The 19,684-nt window shown below is 42.2% G+C and overlaps 1 protein-coding gene across 1 annotated transcript; it reads right to left on the minus strand.

The window, feature by feature from the left end:
• Window positions 1–8,450: 8,450 nt before the first annotated feature.
• TMEM200C (transmembrane protein 200C) lies at window positions 8,451–19,660 on the minus strand. The gene is made up of 2 exons (XM_055237838.2): window positions 19,159–19,660; window positions 8,451–16,298 (listed from the first exon to the last, which is right to left on the minus strand). The coding sequence occupies exon 2, from the start codon at window positions 16,202–16,204 to the stop codon at window positions 14,342–14,344; it is 1,863 nt and encodes a 620-aa protein (XP_055093813.1). The 5' UTR covers window positions 16,205–16,298; window positions 19,159–19,660; the 3' UTR covers window positions 8,451–14,341.
• Window positions 19,661–19,684: the final 24 nt, after the last annotated feature.

The following is a 19,684-nucleotide window of genomic DNA, read 5'->3' on the forward strand; positions in this document are numbered from 1 at the left end:
AGAAAATGTGACTGGCCAAGCTCAGGTCTGGTGTCAATACCTGGGTCAATTAGCTATGGCCAGGTGTGAACAGAAGGAGGAAGGAACTGCAAGTCAGGCAGCTGTCTCAAGTGGCATTTACTACACTCCTCTGCCATTTTACTCTGCGAGACTTTGATAAATTAATCTTTGATAAGTTAAGCATCCCCTTCCACTTTATCCCCCTCTTAAAGTGCTCTCCTAGAGTAGCACCACAGGTGCCAGACTTACAACCTTTGTTTTCTCCTATTTAGTCATAACCCTCGTTCCTAAAGCACAGATATTTACATGAATGTATCTGGCTTAATTCATAATGAGGAGTGAATAACTGATAGCCCTTTGTTTACTGTATTTTTAAATTATTTTTTACATTTTGGTAAAACAGCCGGATACAGTGGCTTGCACCTGTAGTCTCAGTGACTTGGGTGACTGAAGCGAGAGGATCACTGGAGCCTAGGAGTTCGAGGCTACAGCAAGCTATGACCGTGCCACTGCACTCCAGCCTGGGCATGACAGAGTAAGACCTAATCTCTAGATTTTTAGTAAAAAGTACATTACATAAAATTTACCTTATTAGCCACTTTTATGTGTACAGTTCTGTGGCATTAATTACATTCACATTGCTATGCAACTATCACCACCATCTGTCTGCAGAACTTCTAAATCTTTTCCAACTGAAACTATGTACTCATTAAACAACTTCCCATTCCTTCCTTCCCCCAACTCCTGGTAATTTCTAATCTACTCTGTGTCTGCATAAATTTGCCTACTCTAGTGACATCATGTAACTGGAATAATATAGTGTTTGTCCTTCTGTGACTGGCTTATTTCACTTAGCAGAATGTCTTCAAGGTTCATTGATGTTGTAGCATGTGTCAGAGTTTCCTTCCTTTTTTAAGGCTGCATAATATTCCACTGTGGGTATATCCCACATTATGTTTATCCATGCATCCATCTATGGACACCTAGGTTGTTTCTACCTTTTAGCTATTATGAATAATGCTGTTATGAACATGGGTATATGCATACTGTATTTTTTCCCAGTGGGCTTATGAACAAAGTTGCCATGGCAGCAGAGACAATAATAAGCCCCGAGTTTGAGTGGCAGGTTGATCACATTGGACCACTCTCATCATGGGAGGGAGAGTGTGTTATTCTCACTGGCATAGACACCTACCCTGGATATAGATTTGCCTTCCCTACTGAAATGCTTCTGCCAAAACCACCATCTGTGGATTCCAGAATGTCTTTTTCATCATCATGATATTCCATATAGTTCTGATTCTGCCAATAGAAATAATTTTACAGTAAATGTGGTTTGTCAATGGGCTCATGTTCATGAAATTCACCAGTTTCAGTCATCTAAACAACTAGCCTGAAGGAATGATGGAATGGCCTTTTGAAGACTTAGTTATAACACCAGCTGTGTGGCAACACTTTGCAGGCTGGGGTAACATTCTCTAGAATACGGTATATTCTCCAAGTCAGCAAACAGTATGCCTTGATGCCTTTCCCATAGTTATGATTCACATGTCTAATGATGAAGGGGTAGAAATGGAAGTGTTTCCTCCCACTGTTACCTCTAATGACTAGTAAGTGAATTTCACTAGTATGTGAAATTTTTGCTTCCAGTAGCTGCAATTCTGGGCTCTGCTAGTCTAAAGATCTTAGTTCCCAAGACAAGGATGCATCCATGAAGCAGAAAGTGTTGGTTCCATTAAACTGGAAGTTGAGATTGTCATCTGGGCAAAGAAAGGAGTGCCTGTACTAACTGATGTGACTATTCTATCAAGTGGAAATTGGTTTGCTACTCCACAGTGTGGGTAAGGAGGTTGTCTGGAATGCAGGAGATCCTGATAGTGCCTGTTAGAATTATTATGTCCTGTAAGGAAAAACTACACCAACCCCACATAGGCAGAACAGCTCTGGGCACAGATCTTTCAGGAAGGAAGGCTTGGGTCACCTGCCAGAAAGGGAATCACAACCAGCCAATGTGCTTGCTCAAAGTGGAGAGAATAGAAAATATGAAAACTTATTTCTTTGTTCCTTACTCTGGCTCTTCTTTTATCTAACTTATGATATGTTAATAGTAGTTCACTTGATTATATACCCCAATATTTAAACTACAGGATGGCAAAGGGTTGGGGGTGAACTAGCTACAAGAATGAGCATCACTAAAGAAGACTGAGTTTGTACTCTTTTTGTAGAGAGTTTTGCTGTGTTTTCAGGTGTGTGAGAGACAGCTACATCACATTAGGTAGAAGCATGATGTTGCTTATGTCCTTATTTAGAAATTAAATATAGTTAAAGAGGTGCATATGGATGCCAAGCTGACAACAGATGGACTCTGGTGTTTTTTAACCATGCGGACTTGGTTAGGTTAGACCTATTTTCTCAGAATATACCACTCTGTAGGATTCTGAGTTAGAGTCAGCCAGAAGACCAATTTTAAGAAGGTGGAACAACACAGCAGTTATTGCCCTTGGGGGTCATTGCATTCGATGAGGTTACAGCAGATGCAGTGGCATCGGTGGGCTCCAGCCTGTCCTTACTCTCCCCCTCTCCACAGCCAGCTCTTCTTCTGAAGGATGACCACCTGGAATAAGAGCAGCCCCAGGCCCCCCACCTCACTCTAGGTGGCGGATCCACAGAGATGGTAGCGATACAGAAGCACAGCTTCCAATGGCTTCCCTGTGTCTTCAGTTTGCAGCCTGATTTCGGCGCTTGGACGTGCTTAACTTCTCAGGTTGATGACTTCTCTGAAACTCCAAATTCCTTCCTGGAACATCACTTTCCCCAGATCCTCCTATGACCAGACAATGTCTCATTCTTGAACTAAATCCCTTGTCCCATAGATAGCTCACAGTGCCTCTGCTTTCTGAGTGAACCCTGAATGATTCAAAATGCTGTATCACACCAGGGGAAGAAACTTTCAAGTGGTGAGTGATTGAGAGAATAGTTCCTACTCCTGGAAACCAAATAATTGCTGGTTATTATCATGTCATTGTTAACTAGTAATAATAGTAGCCGGCATTTATTGAGCACCCACCATTTGCCAGACACACGGCCTTATATGCCTTGGGCCATTTAATCCTCACAAAAACCTGCTGAGGTAGGTACTTGTCCTATTTTGCAGGTGAGAAAGTTTTTAGAGCTAGCGCAGTGCTGAAAATGTACTCTCTTGACTATGCTATTTTCATAAAATGCTCCTCCACATGTCACACGTTGAAATTATTTGTTTACATATCGGTGTCCTCTACTAGAATATGACATTTCAAGGTCAAAAAGTACATATTTTTAATATCTTCATTCTTAAAGACAGGGTCTGAAATTAGAAGGTCTATGATAAATGTTTGCTAAAGAAATTGATGAATAGAAGGAACAGTGGTGAGAAGTGTGGCCAGCATTAGTACTTCTGGTTAAAGAAAACTGGCAGTGAGTCTTGCAACTGACATTTGTTCACATTTCCAGGATGGGAGCCTAGCTACATAAAATAATTCAGAAAGAATACAGAGTAAGCATATGCTATTAATGGGAACAATGATGATAAAAAGAAAATGTTATTATCCAGATCAGTTCACATTTTGGTGGGAGGTCGGGGACAACAGGGAAGGGCATGCATTTGATAGAAAAAGCACTCCAAAAAATACTTTGGAATGTGGCATTTGTTTTTACTTTAAGAAGCGCATACACCTACTTGGCAGTAGGGGGAGCAAGATGCAGGGAAATCTAAAATTTTACACTGGACAAAAAAATGTGAAGACAACTGAGTCATCTAGGGATAAAAGCATGGGAAAGGGATTTGACACAAAGCCGTCTGAAATGGGCTATTGATATATTTTAAATACTAACTCCTTAACTTAAAATAGTTTTGAATTGGATACTTGAAAGAGTGGGAGGGTGAGAGGGAATGGGTGATGAGAGATTACTTAATGGGTACCATGTACATTACTCAGGTGATGGACACAGTAAAAGCTCAGACTTCATCATTATTCAAGATATCCATGTATCAAAATTGCACTTGTACTCTTTAAATTTATATGAATAAAAAGTTAAAATAAAATGGTTTTTGAAATTTCTCAGTAGAGCCCTAGCATTCTAACACACACTCAAGGGAAAATTGGGCAATGATCAGTATAGGTGTTCAACAAGGATAGAGTAGGATACATTGTTTTTTAACCTAAATCAACAGATTTGGGCCAGGTGTGGTGGCTCATGTCTGTAATCCCAGAACTTTGGGAGGTCGAGGCGGGTGGATCACCTGAGGTCAGGAGTTCAAGGCCAGCCTGGCCAACATGGTGAAACCCTGTCTCTACTAAAAATACAAAATTTAGCTGGGCATGGTGGCAGGCCTCTGTAATCCCAGATATTTGGGAGGCTGAGGCAGGAGAATTGCTTGAACCCTGGAGGCAGAGGTTGCAGTGAGCCGAGATTATGCCGCTGCATTCCAGCCTGGGTGACAGAGCAAGAATCTGTCTCAAAAATAATAATAATAGTAACAGATTTGTTCTTCAGTGGCAAAATTCCCAACACATTTATGCCAATTAGACCCAGACTTGAACACTTTGTGGTCTAAACCAAAATTGAAGGGAAAACTAATGGTACCATTTAATTGAAATTCCCTAGGCATAATATAGTGTGATAGGATAAAATGTGTATTGCTATAAAGGTATGTTTTGCTTACTTTGTAAGCAAGGATTATATTCTGCTTTGAAGTGCAAGGAGAAAGTCACAGACTAGTTTTATGAAGACCAAACTAGAGAAAATCGAGTTCTCTTCAAGTGTATGACATCTCCACAAATGAATGCTTATGGCTTTACACTTGGAGTGTTCTTGGAACACTCTTCATGGCAAATCCTCCCTCAGAAGACCCCCATCTGGCATCAGAACAAACATAAGCTCTTTCAAAATTGTTTTGACCATCTCTGAATTTTCTAATTTGAATCTAGGAGGGAAAATCCTGTATATTCAAATTGAGCAATGTAATTGGCTAATGAATTGTTATTATTTTATTTTAATTTAATGATGCAAACATTTTGAAATCAATTTCAATGCCTGTAAAGTTGACGTTTGTTTGGTTAGCTTCACTTTCAGGGCATTTTCTTGTCTAATTAAACCCATGTAGCAAGGACCAGAGCTCTAAAATACTTCAGTCTTCACTTAGGCTCATAATTCTGATTATGGTGAGCATAATGAGAATCCAAACAATTTCACGTGAAAGCCAAAATGTAATATAAAAACTCACTATGGAATTCATCAAGTCTTATGTATCGCCTTGCTAATATAAATATGATCAAGTTCCTTCCTAAGCCTGGGCCATGACCAAATTCTATGACATATAAATTTTGTTTTGGAATTTTTCAATTTTTCTTAAGGTCACAGCCTATGTCATTAGAACTATGGCATACATGGCTTGTCAGTCCTATTATCTGCCTGAAGCAAAGGTTTTCTTGCTATGGCATGTGATTTATTCTCAAAAGTATTTATTTTTGTTCACACACTTCAAAATAAATCAGTAAGTTACAAAGTTGACTTGCTTTAAGTTTCAATAGTTCGTTCATTGATGCACATGTGTGTGTGCACATACACGCACACTAATCCCACCTCCAGGAACTCCTTCAGCCCATAATATTTGCAACTAAAAATCCCAGGTATCCTTCCACTAATATTTCTATCATCAATTCTAATTTTTATTGCAACAGCCTGATTCTCAAATCTGTAATTCAGGCCAAGACTCAGAAATCAATCTCAGGCAGACATATTAGTTTTAGACATGATGGCAAGAATGTTCTGGATTTTAATAGACAATCTTCCCCCTTCTTCTGTCTTTAAGATTATAAAGAGTGCATATAAATTAAAAGATACAATGGATGGATTACTCCTTATGAGACCCAACCTACTATCTTTTTGCTGTCTTTCCTCCGTGAGTTAAATGTGCTGAAAGATGTTGGTAAAAGAGAAAGCATTAAAGATATAGATGCTCCTTGCTGTTCAAGTTGCCCTTTCTAATCTGCATGAATGAAATCAGACAAGAGTGAGGCAAGCCTGTGACACTTCCGGGATCTCATCATTTTCAGTGGATAAAAAGGCTTTGCATTCAACCCTCGGCACCAGGGGTTATAATCCAAACAGCCTTTCAGAGCTGGAATTTACAATTTTCTTCCAAAGGACTGTGGGAGCATGTCTAAATAATTATACATCTCCATCATTGCGTAAACCAGTTTAATTAACATTTTTCAGGCATGTCACATTTATACAATCACTAAATAATTTTCTAAAATTTTGCTGCATTACAAGTTGCCACATATCAACTTGGATTATTTTTACTCATGGTCCTAATCATGTCTGAATTTTATTTTTCTTTTTATATCCCTTTATTTTTTTTTACTATAATTTGTTACTTCCATTGAAGATGATTCATACTTACAGACTAGCCAGATGCTTTGTTCAATTAATTTGTCAAGTGTTGCATTTAATTGCCACTGACTTAATGAAAGCTGGCATTTTTTTCAGGCAGGTATAGCATTATTAAGTGTCCTCTCCATTCACTTTATAATAAAAGAAATCTTGGAAAGCATTCACCAGCATCTCTCTGACTTAGTCAGAATATCCTACATGAATCAAAGAAAGGTTCTAGTGTTGGACATCCATGGGATTTGAGGAATGAGGAGATTGCAAACATGCACTTTAATTGTGTTTTGGCTTTTCAGCGGCACGTGTTTCCAGAAGATATCAGTCAATTTATTCTCTATTTGAGAAGATATAAAAAATTGGGACGCAAACAATTACTTATTATTAGTGCTCAAATTACTTTTTGGTCTTTTTTAAGACTGTTATTATTATTACTATTACTATCATTATAAATGCATTCTTTTTTTTAAAGTAGTAATCCTAAGCAAGACTAATAAATCAAGAGATGTTCTCAGGCATGAAGCTGAAATAAAACTAAAAATACAAATAGAATGAATTTTACAATCAAATGAGCAAGCACTCAAGTCGTATTTAGTGCTCCAAACACATTAAGCTGCATGGTTACATAAGCAGAAAGATTAGTATTTAGGTCACCAAATTAGTCTTTTGAATTTTCTTGCTCTTTATCAAGAATTCTATTTGCTTCCTGATATCATTTACCATGACACATTAACCACAGCACTTTAAATACCAGTATTTCCAATTTTTAAACTTCTTACCAATAGATATAACCTTATGGAAGAATTATTAGTGTCTCTGACAATAAAACATAACTGATGATATCTATTAAATTTTATCTATAGTGCAAAGTAATTTTGCAGAATTCTCACTTTCATGGATTAGAAAACACATTTTATATGTTTGCCTTGACTGTGTTTATGCACTAAAAAGATTTTGATCAAGTAATTACGTGAGGAATTCAAACTGACAAAATTATACTTTTGTTAATAAAATTATGTGTTTTTTACTTTAACAGAATATTTGTATTGAAAAGCAGGTTTTTTGCCTATATCTTTTTGTTTGCAGCTTTGTGCATAAATGAAGTATTAAGCTGCATCTATACTTTGTTATTCTGGCCAAATCTGTTTTCAGTGACTATCTCAAAATGACTGGCTGTTTAAAAATCAAAAGGCACAGTGCTTTTGGTGCCAGTCCACAAAGAATACTCATACACATTTGCAACAGTATGTCTGCGTCTTAACCTTTCCTTTTGCTATGAACACACACGTGAGGAACAAAAAAAACGGATGTTTATTATTAACAAAGATAAATTATTTATGTTTCCTGATATAAATGATGCTGCAAAATTGATGTAGAAATCTGTAGAAATATATTCAGTTATCATGTGTAGATTCTGAAAAATGACCTGTGGCTTGATAGAAGAACCCCCAAGTTTATGCTGTCTCCAGTCTTCACGGTACATGGATCAACACACTTGATCCATGATCCAAACATTGTTGCCAAGTGACAGATTCTCCTCTCAGTTTTATCTCCTTATACACACGTCTAGGGAAATTATTTCCAGAATTTGAAATTTCAAATTAAATGGTAATTTTAAAGCAATGTATAATTCAGCAAAAATCATTCTTGCTTATAAAGATAGCTTAGGTCCAATAAGAATTTAATTTGTTAGTTCTATGTACTGATACTTCTCAGTTAAGAAGCCCTGCTAGTGAAGGTCAGTTAAAAATGAATCATTAAATATAGAATGTAGGTATATATGTTTTGAGCATTTTAATGCCAAAACCATCGTAATTTTAATTTCAAATATCCTTCTGCTACTTATAAAGGAGACATCTATTTATGTATATCTATAGATCAGAGATATATAGTTTTTGTTTTGTTTTTGTTGTTTTTTTTCCAAAATAAACACCTCTATGCTATGGAGATACTAGGTAATAATTAAATATCAATTATCTTATGATAATCTAGCTTGTTAAATTGTGTTTTGTGTTCTGCACTTGTTCATGCTGGCCCCACTGGCCAACACACCTTTCCCAGCTTTTTGTACCTATCTGACATTTTCTTCATTTCTCAAGACTCAGCTGGAAGATTCGTATCATAACTCTCTTGTAATATTCACATTATAGTAAAATTACGGTTTGTGTGCCTGTCTCGAAACAATACTATTACAAGATTCTGTGGTCAGAAATTGTCTTTCACACACACAAAAAGGACATTTTTATCCTTTCTACCTACCACAGTGCCTACCTGACTCATTATAGGCGGAGTATAATATATCTGAAACTCATCTGAAAGCAATTTGTGTATTTTACCAAACGGGCAGCAGCTTGAAACACAGATGCTTACTACTACAGGTGAAATTGGGTGTTTTTTAGGTTGTGTCTATACAAAAGGGAGTGATAAGGCAGTTAGCCACATAAAGCAATGGCAAAAGTCCTCCACTGAGACAAAGTCATTTTCTGATCTGGTTTGCTTCGATTGACCTAGTTATATCAGTCATTAATAACTTTTAGTTTTTTTTTCTTTAGACATATAGACGTAGTTTAAAGATACTGGAGTTTCTCAACTTAAAATAAATTGTTCAAAAATTTGCCCATAAATTTCTTTTCAATTATTAAACATTATTAGGTGTTTAGCACTTACTAGTATCAAGTGGGTTTGCATCAATTGTACAGTGTTGTGTTGAATTTCTTAAATATTAAAAAATATACAAATTAATGTCTAGCCACGCATTTGCAAAAAGAATATTTGCTAAGGAATAAAAGTTATTGCAATTTTTAAGACACTTTACATACAAAATGATCTATAAACAAGAGTAACCAAATGCTTTTTTATGAAACAAAAAGCTTCCCTAGTGATTCTCGCCTATCTTTTTTTCTCTTTTGACAGGATGCTCTTTTTCTTCCACCACTGGGCCTACCTATTTTCCTCCCTTGTTATTGACAGTCAGCCTTCGTGGGACTTGGTCACAATGTAGGATCAGAAAGCACAGGTTATTGAGACAGGCACATACTTTGTAATATTCCAGGAGAATCTGCATAATCTTTTTCAGTTTTCACCAGCAATGACAGTATGTTATCTTAGTAACGAATCAGCCCATGTCCTGTTTGCCATGAAAAGCCATGTCATAGCTGGCATTATTAAAGGGACAAGGGATGAGAGCCCATTTCAAGTGGAGTAACAATATCTTTCCAGGTGGCAGAAATCCTGAAATGCTTCTGGCTCTGGGGTGTAGGCTAAGTCCTTAGAATGGCTGGCATTTGTAACTCCTACTGCAGTTCACACCCATGTGGGCTCAACACTAGCACAGTGCTTTTCTGATGTCATAGATGAACGGATGGCATACAGAAAATAAGGAGTTCCTCAGGTCTTGGCAGAGTTGCAGGTAGTTTGACTAAAGTTGGACTCCTTAACTGGTGGTGGCTTAATAGATAAAACATTGAATTTTCTTATCAATTTAAAGAAGAATCTGATTCCTTTTTGAAGAAAAAAACCCCAAAGATAACTTCCCTGGGGTAGGGTGGGGTCTATTAGATTGTTTTTCAGAGTTAGTCATTCAAAAACTTAGTCTAAATATTCACCCAATGATTTTTACTCCTCCCAAGTAATAACAAAAATTTTAAAATAGTCTGGGTCTATGGAAAACAAACTCCATAAACATCAACCTATTCTTTGTTATAAGTGAGAAAAATATCAACCTTAAACTGCAACCCTTAATACAAGAAGATCTTATTTATAAAATGTATTTTTATGTCGTGGCAAAAATACTATCCTAATCCAAATGGAAGTCCATATACTTAGTCTGTACTAATTTTATGTGTCAGAGGGTTTTTCTTAAGTTCTCTAGCTCAAAAAAAATCAAAACTGCATCTTAAAGAACTCAAAATTACTGAAGAACAAAATTAATATAGAAAAAACTTTTGTCTGGACAATTTAAATAAATCAATAGAGCACTTGATCTTTACTTGAAGCCTAATAGGGGGCTGAGACCTCAGGGACTTCACTGGCCTTCTGATATGGCTAGCCTCAATAAATGGAAATGCAATAATTGCGGCTAAATATAGCCAAGTGTGCCTGTTTGGGCGTTCATTCATTGTTATATAATATTATGATCCTGGGACCATAAGGAGCATATGTCTAGCTCTTGATAGTTCTATCAGGAGGCATTGCAGCAGCATAAGCCCTCATTTTTTAAGGTCTAATTTTTCTTTCTGATATACCTAAATTTTAAAGACTTTTTAGTACATTAAGTTTATGGTTGTCCCTAACTACCGAGTAGTAAATTTAGCCTACTAATTGCTTTTCTGTATTTTCCCTTAATAATAGTAGTTAACATTTGCTGAATATTTTTATGTGCCAGGAGTTGTTCTAAGTCCTTTAATTATATTAGTTTATTTAGTCCTCATTTAAATAATTAATTCTATGTGTCAAATTATATTTATTATCTCCATTTACTAGATGTGAAGACCCAGTTATAATGTTATATAACCCCCTAAGTCACACTTTGAGCCACTATGCTATGTTGCCTTATACTTTAAATTTTTAAGCCTAAAATTATTCTGTTAATAAAAAGGAAGGTCATATGAAGTAATTGTTTAGCAGTTGATTCTATTTTAAATAAAAGGAACAAAACTTTGTATAATACTCTCTATGTTCCAAGCCCATTATAAGCACTTTACACAAATATTAGTTCATTTAATCTTTACTCCAGCCCTGTAAGGTAGGGACATTATTATTCCTATAGTGTGGAAAAGGAGATTGAGACACAGAGAGACTATGTAACTTGTCCATGGTCGCCCAGCTGGTACATGACAGAAATTCAGGAAAAAAATACCATCACACCAATTGTTGCAATTATTTTAATTTAACATTCGAGTCCTGCCACTGCTGTTTGTTTCAGAATAAATCGTTCCATCTTTCTAAATCTTAGAAACCTCATTTATAAGTTAAAGGTGGGGGGATTTTATCATCTATAAGGCCCTTTCAAATACTCTTATTTATTGTGTACAAAAACCCCTGAAAAGTCACTTACAAAAAAACTTGTTCACACCCGTCTGAAGATTTACGAACTCCAGCTTTTTATCTTACTGTGCATTCTGACAATTTTCTGCATTTCTCTAAGAATGGTCTGGAAAGGGATCTAGCAGGAAATAAAGAATAAATAAAGTATTTTGATGGTCTCCAGAAATGGCAATTTCAACTCAGCATCTGCTGACAGGTCTACCTAATCTTCCAAACTCTGTGTAAATCCTGGATCCACCATTTACCAGCTGTGCAACCCTGGACAAAAATTCCATCTTTCTGACCTCAGTGTCTTTCTCTGCAAAACAGGGGTAAGAATAATCCTACTTCAATAGAGTTGCTGTGAGGATTCACTGAGATAGTGTGTACAAAGCTCCTACAATATTACTGAACCCACAGTAAGTACTGAGTGAAAATTAGCATTATTATTGCAGATTTCTGCTCCTATGAAAGTTAAGATTGTGAATTACTACACTTATACACTTCCTCTGAAGTCTAAATAAATCACAGGCTCCTCCCAAGATTTGGAAAATTGAGCTCATCTTTTTCTATCTTCAGAAAAAAAAATCTAGTTAAATTGTTCAATGGTTAAGTTAGATATTATCTGATATGGAGATAAGTTTGTGAGATATAAACAATATTCTGTCCACCCCTCCTTAGTTAAGCTAAGAGCTATTAGCTTTATTATTTGCTAAATGTCACTTAGCATTTGATAAATGTAGCATTTACAGTGCATTCTCCGAGGACTGGAAACAGTATTGCAGAACACCAGAACCTCTTTTCCCCTTGAAGTAACACACTATCTCAGTATATAAATTACCCAGTACCCAAGGTAATGGAGAAGAAAACCTAAGGAAGTTTGACATTTATTTTGGAATTGTGATAAAGTAATTGAGACTGTTGAAATTTAACACTACCTTGAGGTCTTCCTACACTTGCATGTCACTCATTAGTGCAAACTCACTTTTGCTTTATAGAAGAGCCCAATATATTAATCTACAGCCTTAAAGTGAGTTACTGGTTTAATGCAGATCCAATCTGAGAATAAATTAGGCCCTTTTAAAGTGTATTGCAGAATGTCGCGCTAATGGTAGTTGATGACGTACATTCACTCTTTGCCAAGTTGTAGGTACAAATGTGATATGATTACATCCAGAACAAGAGCCTGAATTTAAGTAAGGCTTTTAGAGCTGAAGATCATAGAGATTATATCATCCACCAGAGGCCCAGAGGGATTAAATGATTTGTCTAAGGTTATATATATAATAGGTGGATATCCCAGATTTCAGACTAGACTTTCTTGAACTCAAGTTCAAGGAAGGTCCATTCTTCTACAGTATGCATTCAGCAGCATATTATAATGGTAACAATAATTACAATAACCCCCATTTATTGAATACATCCTGTGGGCCAAGGGTTCTGGTAAACTCCACACATATAAACCCTCCTCTGACCCTGACCCTGTTCTATTCCTCTCGTAGCTCCATGAGGTATGTCTGGTTCTCTTCATTTTACAGAAAGATGACTGAGACTCAGAGTTTGTGACTTGTACAAGGCCACACAGCTAGGAGATGCCAACAGCTGGGTCCAATCTCGGCTCTGAATCTGCATTCTTTCTACAGGACTAGCTGCTGTAGGAGACCAAAATGACCACATCTTGTCTCCTTGTCTTGAAAATGAACTAATTCACTTTTAATGACATCAGGTGTAAACAATCTACCGAATTATTAAAACATTATCTTTTTGTCTATGTAGGCCATGGATTCAAGACCATTAACTTATAATCAGTGATATCCAAGAGGATGGGAAGGGAATATTAAGCTTGGTGTTCTGCAAATTAATACTTGGAGGTAAATGAGAAGTATCATAGGCATATTACTATTTACTTAACGTTTCATTCTATTTGAAAGAGAAGTTCCCAGATGTTAACTACTACCCTACATTTTAAGCTTAAAAATACGCTGGACATGTGACAATGGTGCTGAGTACTTTGGGGGAAGATCACAACAGTCCCGGTAGCAGTGTCACAGCAAAATATTTCAGAGGTACCAGATGAGCTAGCTCCAAGGCAAATGAGGCAATATTATGTTTAACTGTTCGGAAACTTCTTTTATTAAAAAAGATTTAAAGTATTAATGCTATTTTCAATACAGGTGTGATAACACTCAATAAAGCATAGTGTACTTGATATAAATTTCGGAATGTAACAGTCCATCTAGTTCCTGGCCCCCTCCAGTCTCCACCACATACCCTAGTAGCAAAACGTACACACCCGTTTAAAAATGAAGAAGCTTTTGGGCATTGGGCGAGCACAGTGGGGTGGGACAAGGAAAGTGCACTTTCCTGAATTATTCATGCTTTTGGCTTTGACTTCAGTTGGTAACATCAATTCTAAGAGAACTGAGACAAACTCTTCTATGTTCCGCAAAGGGAGGGAGAAAAAAGCCTGCCATTCGCAAGCAGCTATGGGCAAAACCAGCGCAGAGTACAGGGGTCGGGAAATTAGGGATTAAAAAAAATTTGGAGTAAAGTGCACAGTTACTGTCAAAAATATATTATTTTGATCCTAAGAAAATTAAAAGATTTTATCTAATGGACTAGATTGCTGACCTTTTAATACATTTGGTTTTCATTGAACATACAATCACCATCGGACTTAAAAAGACTAGTTTGCTTAAAAAAAAATCCTTGGAGTTATCTACAGGAATCTTGTGGACGCAATTCAAGGATAACATTCTGCAGCTCTTTGGATATTGAATGGTGTCCTCGGATCAGTCCACAAAAGAAACAGGGACCTGTTAATGCACTGATTCAAGTGGGCGTTTCTCCCATTTTCTCTTTCCTCCTCCCCCACCCACCCCTTTCTCTAAATGCCTGTGCTTTCCAGTTCTTCTTCTACCCCTATGGCATGAGACCTGGAAATCATGATGAGTTTCTCCTTGTTTGTAAACTGCCTCTGCACCGGCTGAGGTTGCTCGGCCGTGGGTGGCTCCTGGCTGGCACCCTCCGACGAGCTCTGCTCCGCACACGGAACGGGGGTGGCCACAGAGTCTCGCGTTTGACCAGCTACTGCGTCCAAGACCGACTCGGAGGAGGTGCCGGCCTCCCGCAGGGGTGTGTAGCCCTTATTGCTGCTGGATGGGTCATCCGACTGGGAGCTCCCGGAGTCCCGCCTGGTGGGGGGCGAGCCCTCGAGCCGCAGGGGTGGCAAGGGGGAGGCGGCTTTGGCCACAGGGCTGGAGTCCGGGTCCGCACTCCCCGGGGAGGGCGGGGGCTCGGGGGACCGCGGCTCCCGGTAGTCCGGGAGCCCGCTCATGCTGCGGCGCCGCAAGGCCGCGTACCTGCCGGTCCTGGGCAGGCGGCCGCCCTGCCCCCTGGCGGCGCGCTCCGCTACCGCGCCCTCGGGCTCCTCCAGCTCCTGGCGCGCCCCGCGCATGCTGCCCTCTGCTCCGCGGAGGTTGGTCATGCTCAGGTTGAGCTCGCCCCTCGGGATCTCCAGAGAGCCGCGTTCCCCCGGAGGCCTCTGCCAGCTGCAGCTCGCGCCCTCCACGTCCCGGTCCCTATCGCGGTCCCCTTGCAGGGGCAGCAGCGCGAAGGCGCTCAGCGAGGAGTCCACGAAGGAACTGGCGGTGCTCTGGCGCCCCCAGCTCTCGGGTGGGCTGCAGGGCGCCGGACTGCTGCAGCTGCTAGCGGCTGCGGCGGCGGTGGCAGCGGCGGCCCGGCGACGGCCTGCCACGCCCGAGCGCTCGCGGTAGACGCTGTACACGGCCTCGGCCAGGCTCGGGGGCTCCTGCGTACAGCGCGGGGAAGAGGCCAGGTCCGGCGGGGACGCGGCGCTCCGAGGGCGGCCGCCGCTCAGCGCCGCGGGGTGAAGGGGCCACGAGCCCTTGGCCAGCATCGCCGCCGCTCCGAAGGCGTCCCCGGCGCCACCGCAGCTCCCGGGCTTCAGCTCCAGGCCCCGCGACTGCACGTAGCTGAGGAAGCCATTGAGCGGGATGGCCCCGGGGGGCGCCGCGGCGGGGGCCGACGACGACGAGGAGGCGGCTGCAGCCGCGGCGGCGGCCGCGGCCGCCGCCAGGTCTTTGGCGCGGAGGCTGTGCACGTCGATGACGGTGGAGTAGAGGTCCCGCAGGTTGATGATTTTGGTCTTCTTGTCCCGGTTCTCGTGGAGGACCGCGTTTGCGCAGATGAACAGGAAGATGCCGATGCCCATGATGAGGGGCCCGAAGACCTTGAGCTTGTCAGAGTGCAGATAGCCAGAGAAGATGCGGAAGAAGAAGCCCACCGACGTGGAGGAGGAAGAAGGGGAGGCGGCTCGCGCTGGAGGCATGCTCCTGGGCGCGCCCGCGGAACTGGAGTTGACTTGCCCTGGAGCCCTAGGGTGGCTCCTGGACCGGTTTTTGTTGCCACTGCTGCTGCTGTTGGCCGTGGTTGGGACGCGGTGGCTGCTCCCCGCAGGCGGCAGCTGCTTACCCCCCTCCCGATTGGCCCCGGTGGCCTTGGGCCAGTAGCCCACCACCGCCATGGCTATGCCCACCAGCAGCACCAGGATCCCACAGAGGGCGATGAGCCCCGAGATGGAGCACAGCTTCAGCTTGCCTTTCACCACCACCACGTCGTTCTTGCGCCTCTTCTTGGCTTTCCGCTTGCGCTTGGGTATCTGGCTTGGGGGGCGGAGTGGATCCTGCTTTCTGGCGGAAATCCTTAGCAGGCCGCCGGTGGCGATCATGGCGAACTCCTGGAGTGCAGGACTAGCCTCTGGGATGGAGGCTTGAGCAGGGAGGGCGCCAACTGCCCACTAGCTGCTCAGCCACCTCCTCCTGCTGCAAAGCAGAGGAAGACAGTCAGAGGGTGTCGGCTTGGCTGCAGTGACATCTCACGCTGCAGCTGCCCTACTCCCAGATCCCACTCCATGTGTGCCCCCACCCCAAGGCCTTTATCCACTAACTGTAACAAGGCCATGTACAGAGGCTGGGGCCAGGTAGACATTAGGGAAGGGAAACGTCGTTGCAACAACTAATAGGTGGTTCTAAAACATTGCAATAACTAGTATGTGGTGATAAAACCATCTGAGAATATGCCTTCTTCTCCCCGCTCCCCACCCATCTCCCCCACACACTCCATGGTAATATGAGAGTTTGAAATGAACAATGGAGTTCCAACCATTAGTAAAACCTAAATGTAGGGACTCAAAGTAGTGGTTAAGGACTTCCCTAGCAAGATTCTTTCCCTCAGTCCTTCAGGAATTGGAAGATTTTTCAAGGGAGCTGCCACAGGAGTTTCAAGTCTCTCTAAGCTGAGGAATCTGTCAATGTGTGGCCCAAAGTTACTAAAACAGTCAGGAAAGTTACTACTGTATAAAGACAAAGGAATTTATTTCACTGGATGAAAATCAAAGGTTATATAATGGCAGGCAGGCTGTTTATTTACTTCAGATAATTAATAGAGAGTTCACCACTGGGGAAGCAGCAAAGATATTGCAATACTCTGACAATAAATCCCTTCACAAAGTTGTCTCCCACCTATGCCTGTTCCTACGGCTATGTGGCTATGTGCAGGCCGATCCCTTGCACAGCCTTCTCTCCTCTCAGCAACATCTGGACAGCTTCTTGGGGTGGAATATTTAGTTTTAGGTAACTGCTTATGTAACTGAGCTCTTCCTTCTGGCCTTCTTTCCTCCCTCAGAGGAACTCCCTTAAAGGTATCATGTGCCAGACTTCATCAGGGAATTTGAGAAGTCCCCTGGAATCTCCAAGAGAAAGATCTTTTTCTCATATGGGAAAATTACAATTAAAAAAACTAACACTCTGCCATAATAGCTTTCTGACCCCTTATTAAGGTGCCAAGAGCATGCTACAGAGTCCCAGTATTCAAATGAGTAGGCAATTAACTAGGTAAAGCATTCTACATAATATGATGATTTGTAGAATGACATTTCCCCCAAGCCAAAACTGTTTTTATTTTGTTTTTCCCACTTATCCCTTTCTCATGAGGTCATTTTTAGGAAGGGAGGGTGGCAACAATCAATGGACTACTCTTAGGAAGTTTATTTAGTTGTTTGTAATAAAGCTTGGGTAGGTTAATTCACAAATGCATATTTGTGGTTATTCGGCAGCCTCTAAAAATTACAGTCTTGCTGTATCTCCAGAGTAGAACATTTTCTGTCCCATTAGTTGTTTTCCCTCCTATGAGATGCTAAAATCAAGGACATTGTATGAACTGAAAGACTTAGATATCACTCCCAAGCCTTTTGCTCTTCTTTATAATTCATGTTTTAGAATAAATTCCCCCTTGAAAATGTGTGGTAGGTAGAATTTTGCTTTTAATTGGTGATTGGGTGAAAGGCTTCGGCCCTTGAGTTCCTCTATTATACCAATATAGGCAGGATCATTTCTCCATCAGTGGGAATGCAAATGGTAATCAGCTCTTTGCAATATTTGCAAATCAGTATCTCTTTGGGACTTCGCTGGGTTTCAGTAAAGAGAAGCACCAGGTAGATAAGAGAGGGGTCAGTATAGAGAATACATCTATAAACCTTTAAGCTGCACCAGTAAGTACAGATTGAAACAAACAAACAAAAAAAGAGCTTACTGTCTATCTCTAATCCCAAATAAATAAGCACATTTATTATGTGGTTGTAACATAGAGACTGTTGTTTTAAGTGATCCTTGGAATCCAGCATCTTAAATAATCTGGAGATCCGTGGTTATCTTAAGAAGGCTTTAAGGACCAGACATTTTTTAGAAGCGAACTCAGACTCAGTTGGCAGGGTGGCTCTCCCACCGCAGAAAGGCTACATGTTTTGTTGGGCATTGATCAGGTGCACGGGGAGGCTGGATGTCTTTCTTGGGGGAGGGGGAAACCCACTTGGATTTCTCCTCAGCAAGGCAGCTTTGGCTCCGGTAGAACGTAAGGAAGGCTGGAATGGATTTCAACAGTCCTTTACCGCACACCTTTAAAATGAGTTTAATAGCTAGTAATTAACTCCCTCGTTTATTATTCTTTCAGCTGTGTTGAAGGCTGTACTCCCTTTTAATGTATCACCATCTGACACCAAATACAAAGGTCAGATGCCACGGGAGACCCACCTTTGAGGTTTTCCTTTATACCTAATGAAAGAAAACAAACTTAGCAGTCAAGCTTGGCTGCCCTCGCAATTTACTGCCTGGAGCTGGTCTTACCGTGGTTAAAGAATGGAGGATGGGGGAAGCAAAGGAGGGATGTCTAAAAATACAACTGCTTCCAAGAGAGACATTCAAGTTCTCCGCTCATGATGGATTAAACCCCACTCTGAGGCTCGGAGGCTCGGAGCCCACAGACTGGGAGCGATGTGCTGTGCCCAGTACCCAACCCAGGTCCTCGACCCCCGGCCCCTCACTGGCAGGGCGGCGACCCCCTGGCCCCTGGCTTTGGTCTGCTTATTGATATTAGCTGGAGTCACATGAGTGCAGCAGCTGGGAGTCCGCCTCTGGGAAGAAGACAGGCAGGAGCGAAGTGAGGGCAATCCTGAACTAGCTTTTTCTGGGCAGCGCATCCCAGCCCAGGAAAAAGCCTCTCACCGAACACCACCCCGGGGCACGGGGGCTCGGGGACCCGAGGGGCGGGGAGGGGCCCCCAGGGGCTGGGGACTGGCAGAATTGATCAAAATGGCAGCACTCTCCGCACACAAGATCGCTCACTTACCCAGGGAGACCGAGGGAGGTCGGGGCCGGCGAACGGGCGCTCGGGCGACACAAAGGAACCATGGAGAAACTTTTTCAGCCCGAGCCGACGGCGGAGCGCAGAGACAGCGCCCCGGGGCCCTGCATCCGAGCGCGGCTCAGCAGCCCCGCGGGGGCGAGCGCCCGCCCCAGGCTCGCAGTCCCCGCCGGCGCTGTGGCGGGAGCCATTTCCAAGAGTTTCCAAGAAGTGTCAGGTCCTCCGCATCCCGCATCCCGCCTCGGAGCCCTCCTCTCCGCCGCTCATCCTCCAGCTCGCGGCGTCCCCTAGCGCGGCGCTCCGGGGCGGGCCCCCGCGGCCGCGCCGCCGGCCCTCGCACCTCTTTTGTGTGGCTGCGGCGCGCCGGGCTCCGCCGGGTGGAGATGAGCCCGCGGCGGCAGCTCGGGGCGGCCGGACTGGCGGCTGTTGCTAAGAGACCGGAGCCATGACACAGGGAAATTGCGGCAGGGTGGCGGTCGGGGCCCGCCCGGCTCGGCGGCGTGGGGAGGCG

The sequence above is a fragment of the Symphalangus syndactylus genome, chromosome 1 (genome assembly GCF_028878055.3).
Source record: "Symphalangus syndactylus isolate Jambi chromosome 1, NHGRI_mSymSyn1-v2.1_pri, whole genome shotgun sequence".
Lineage (NCBI taxonomy): Eukaryota > Metazoa > Chordata > Mammalia > Primates > Hylobatidae > Symphalangus > Symphalangus syndactylus.

What these genes read in the sequence shown, in the direction of transcription:
- TMEM200C (XM_055237838.2), bottom strand. Translation starts at nt 16,204, where the DNA reads ATGATCGCCACCGGCGGCCTGCTAAGGATTTCCGCCAGAAAGCAGGAT.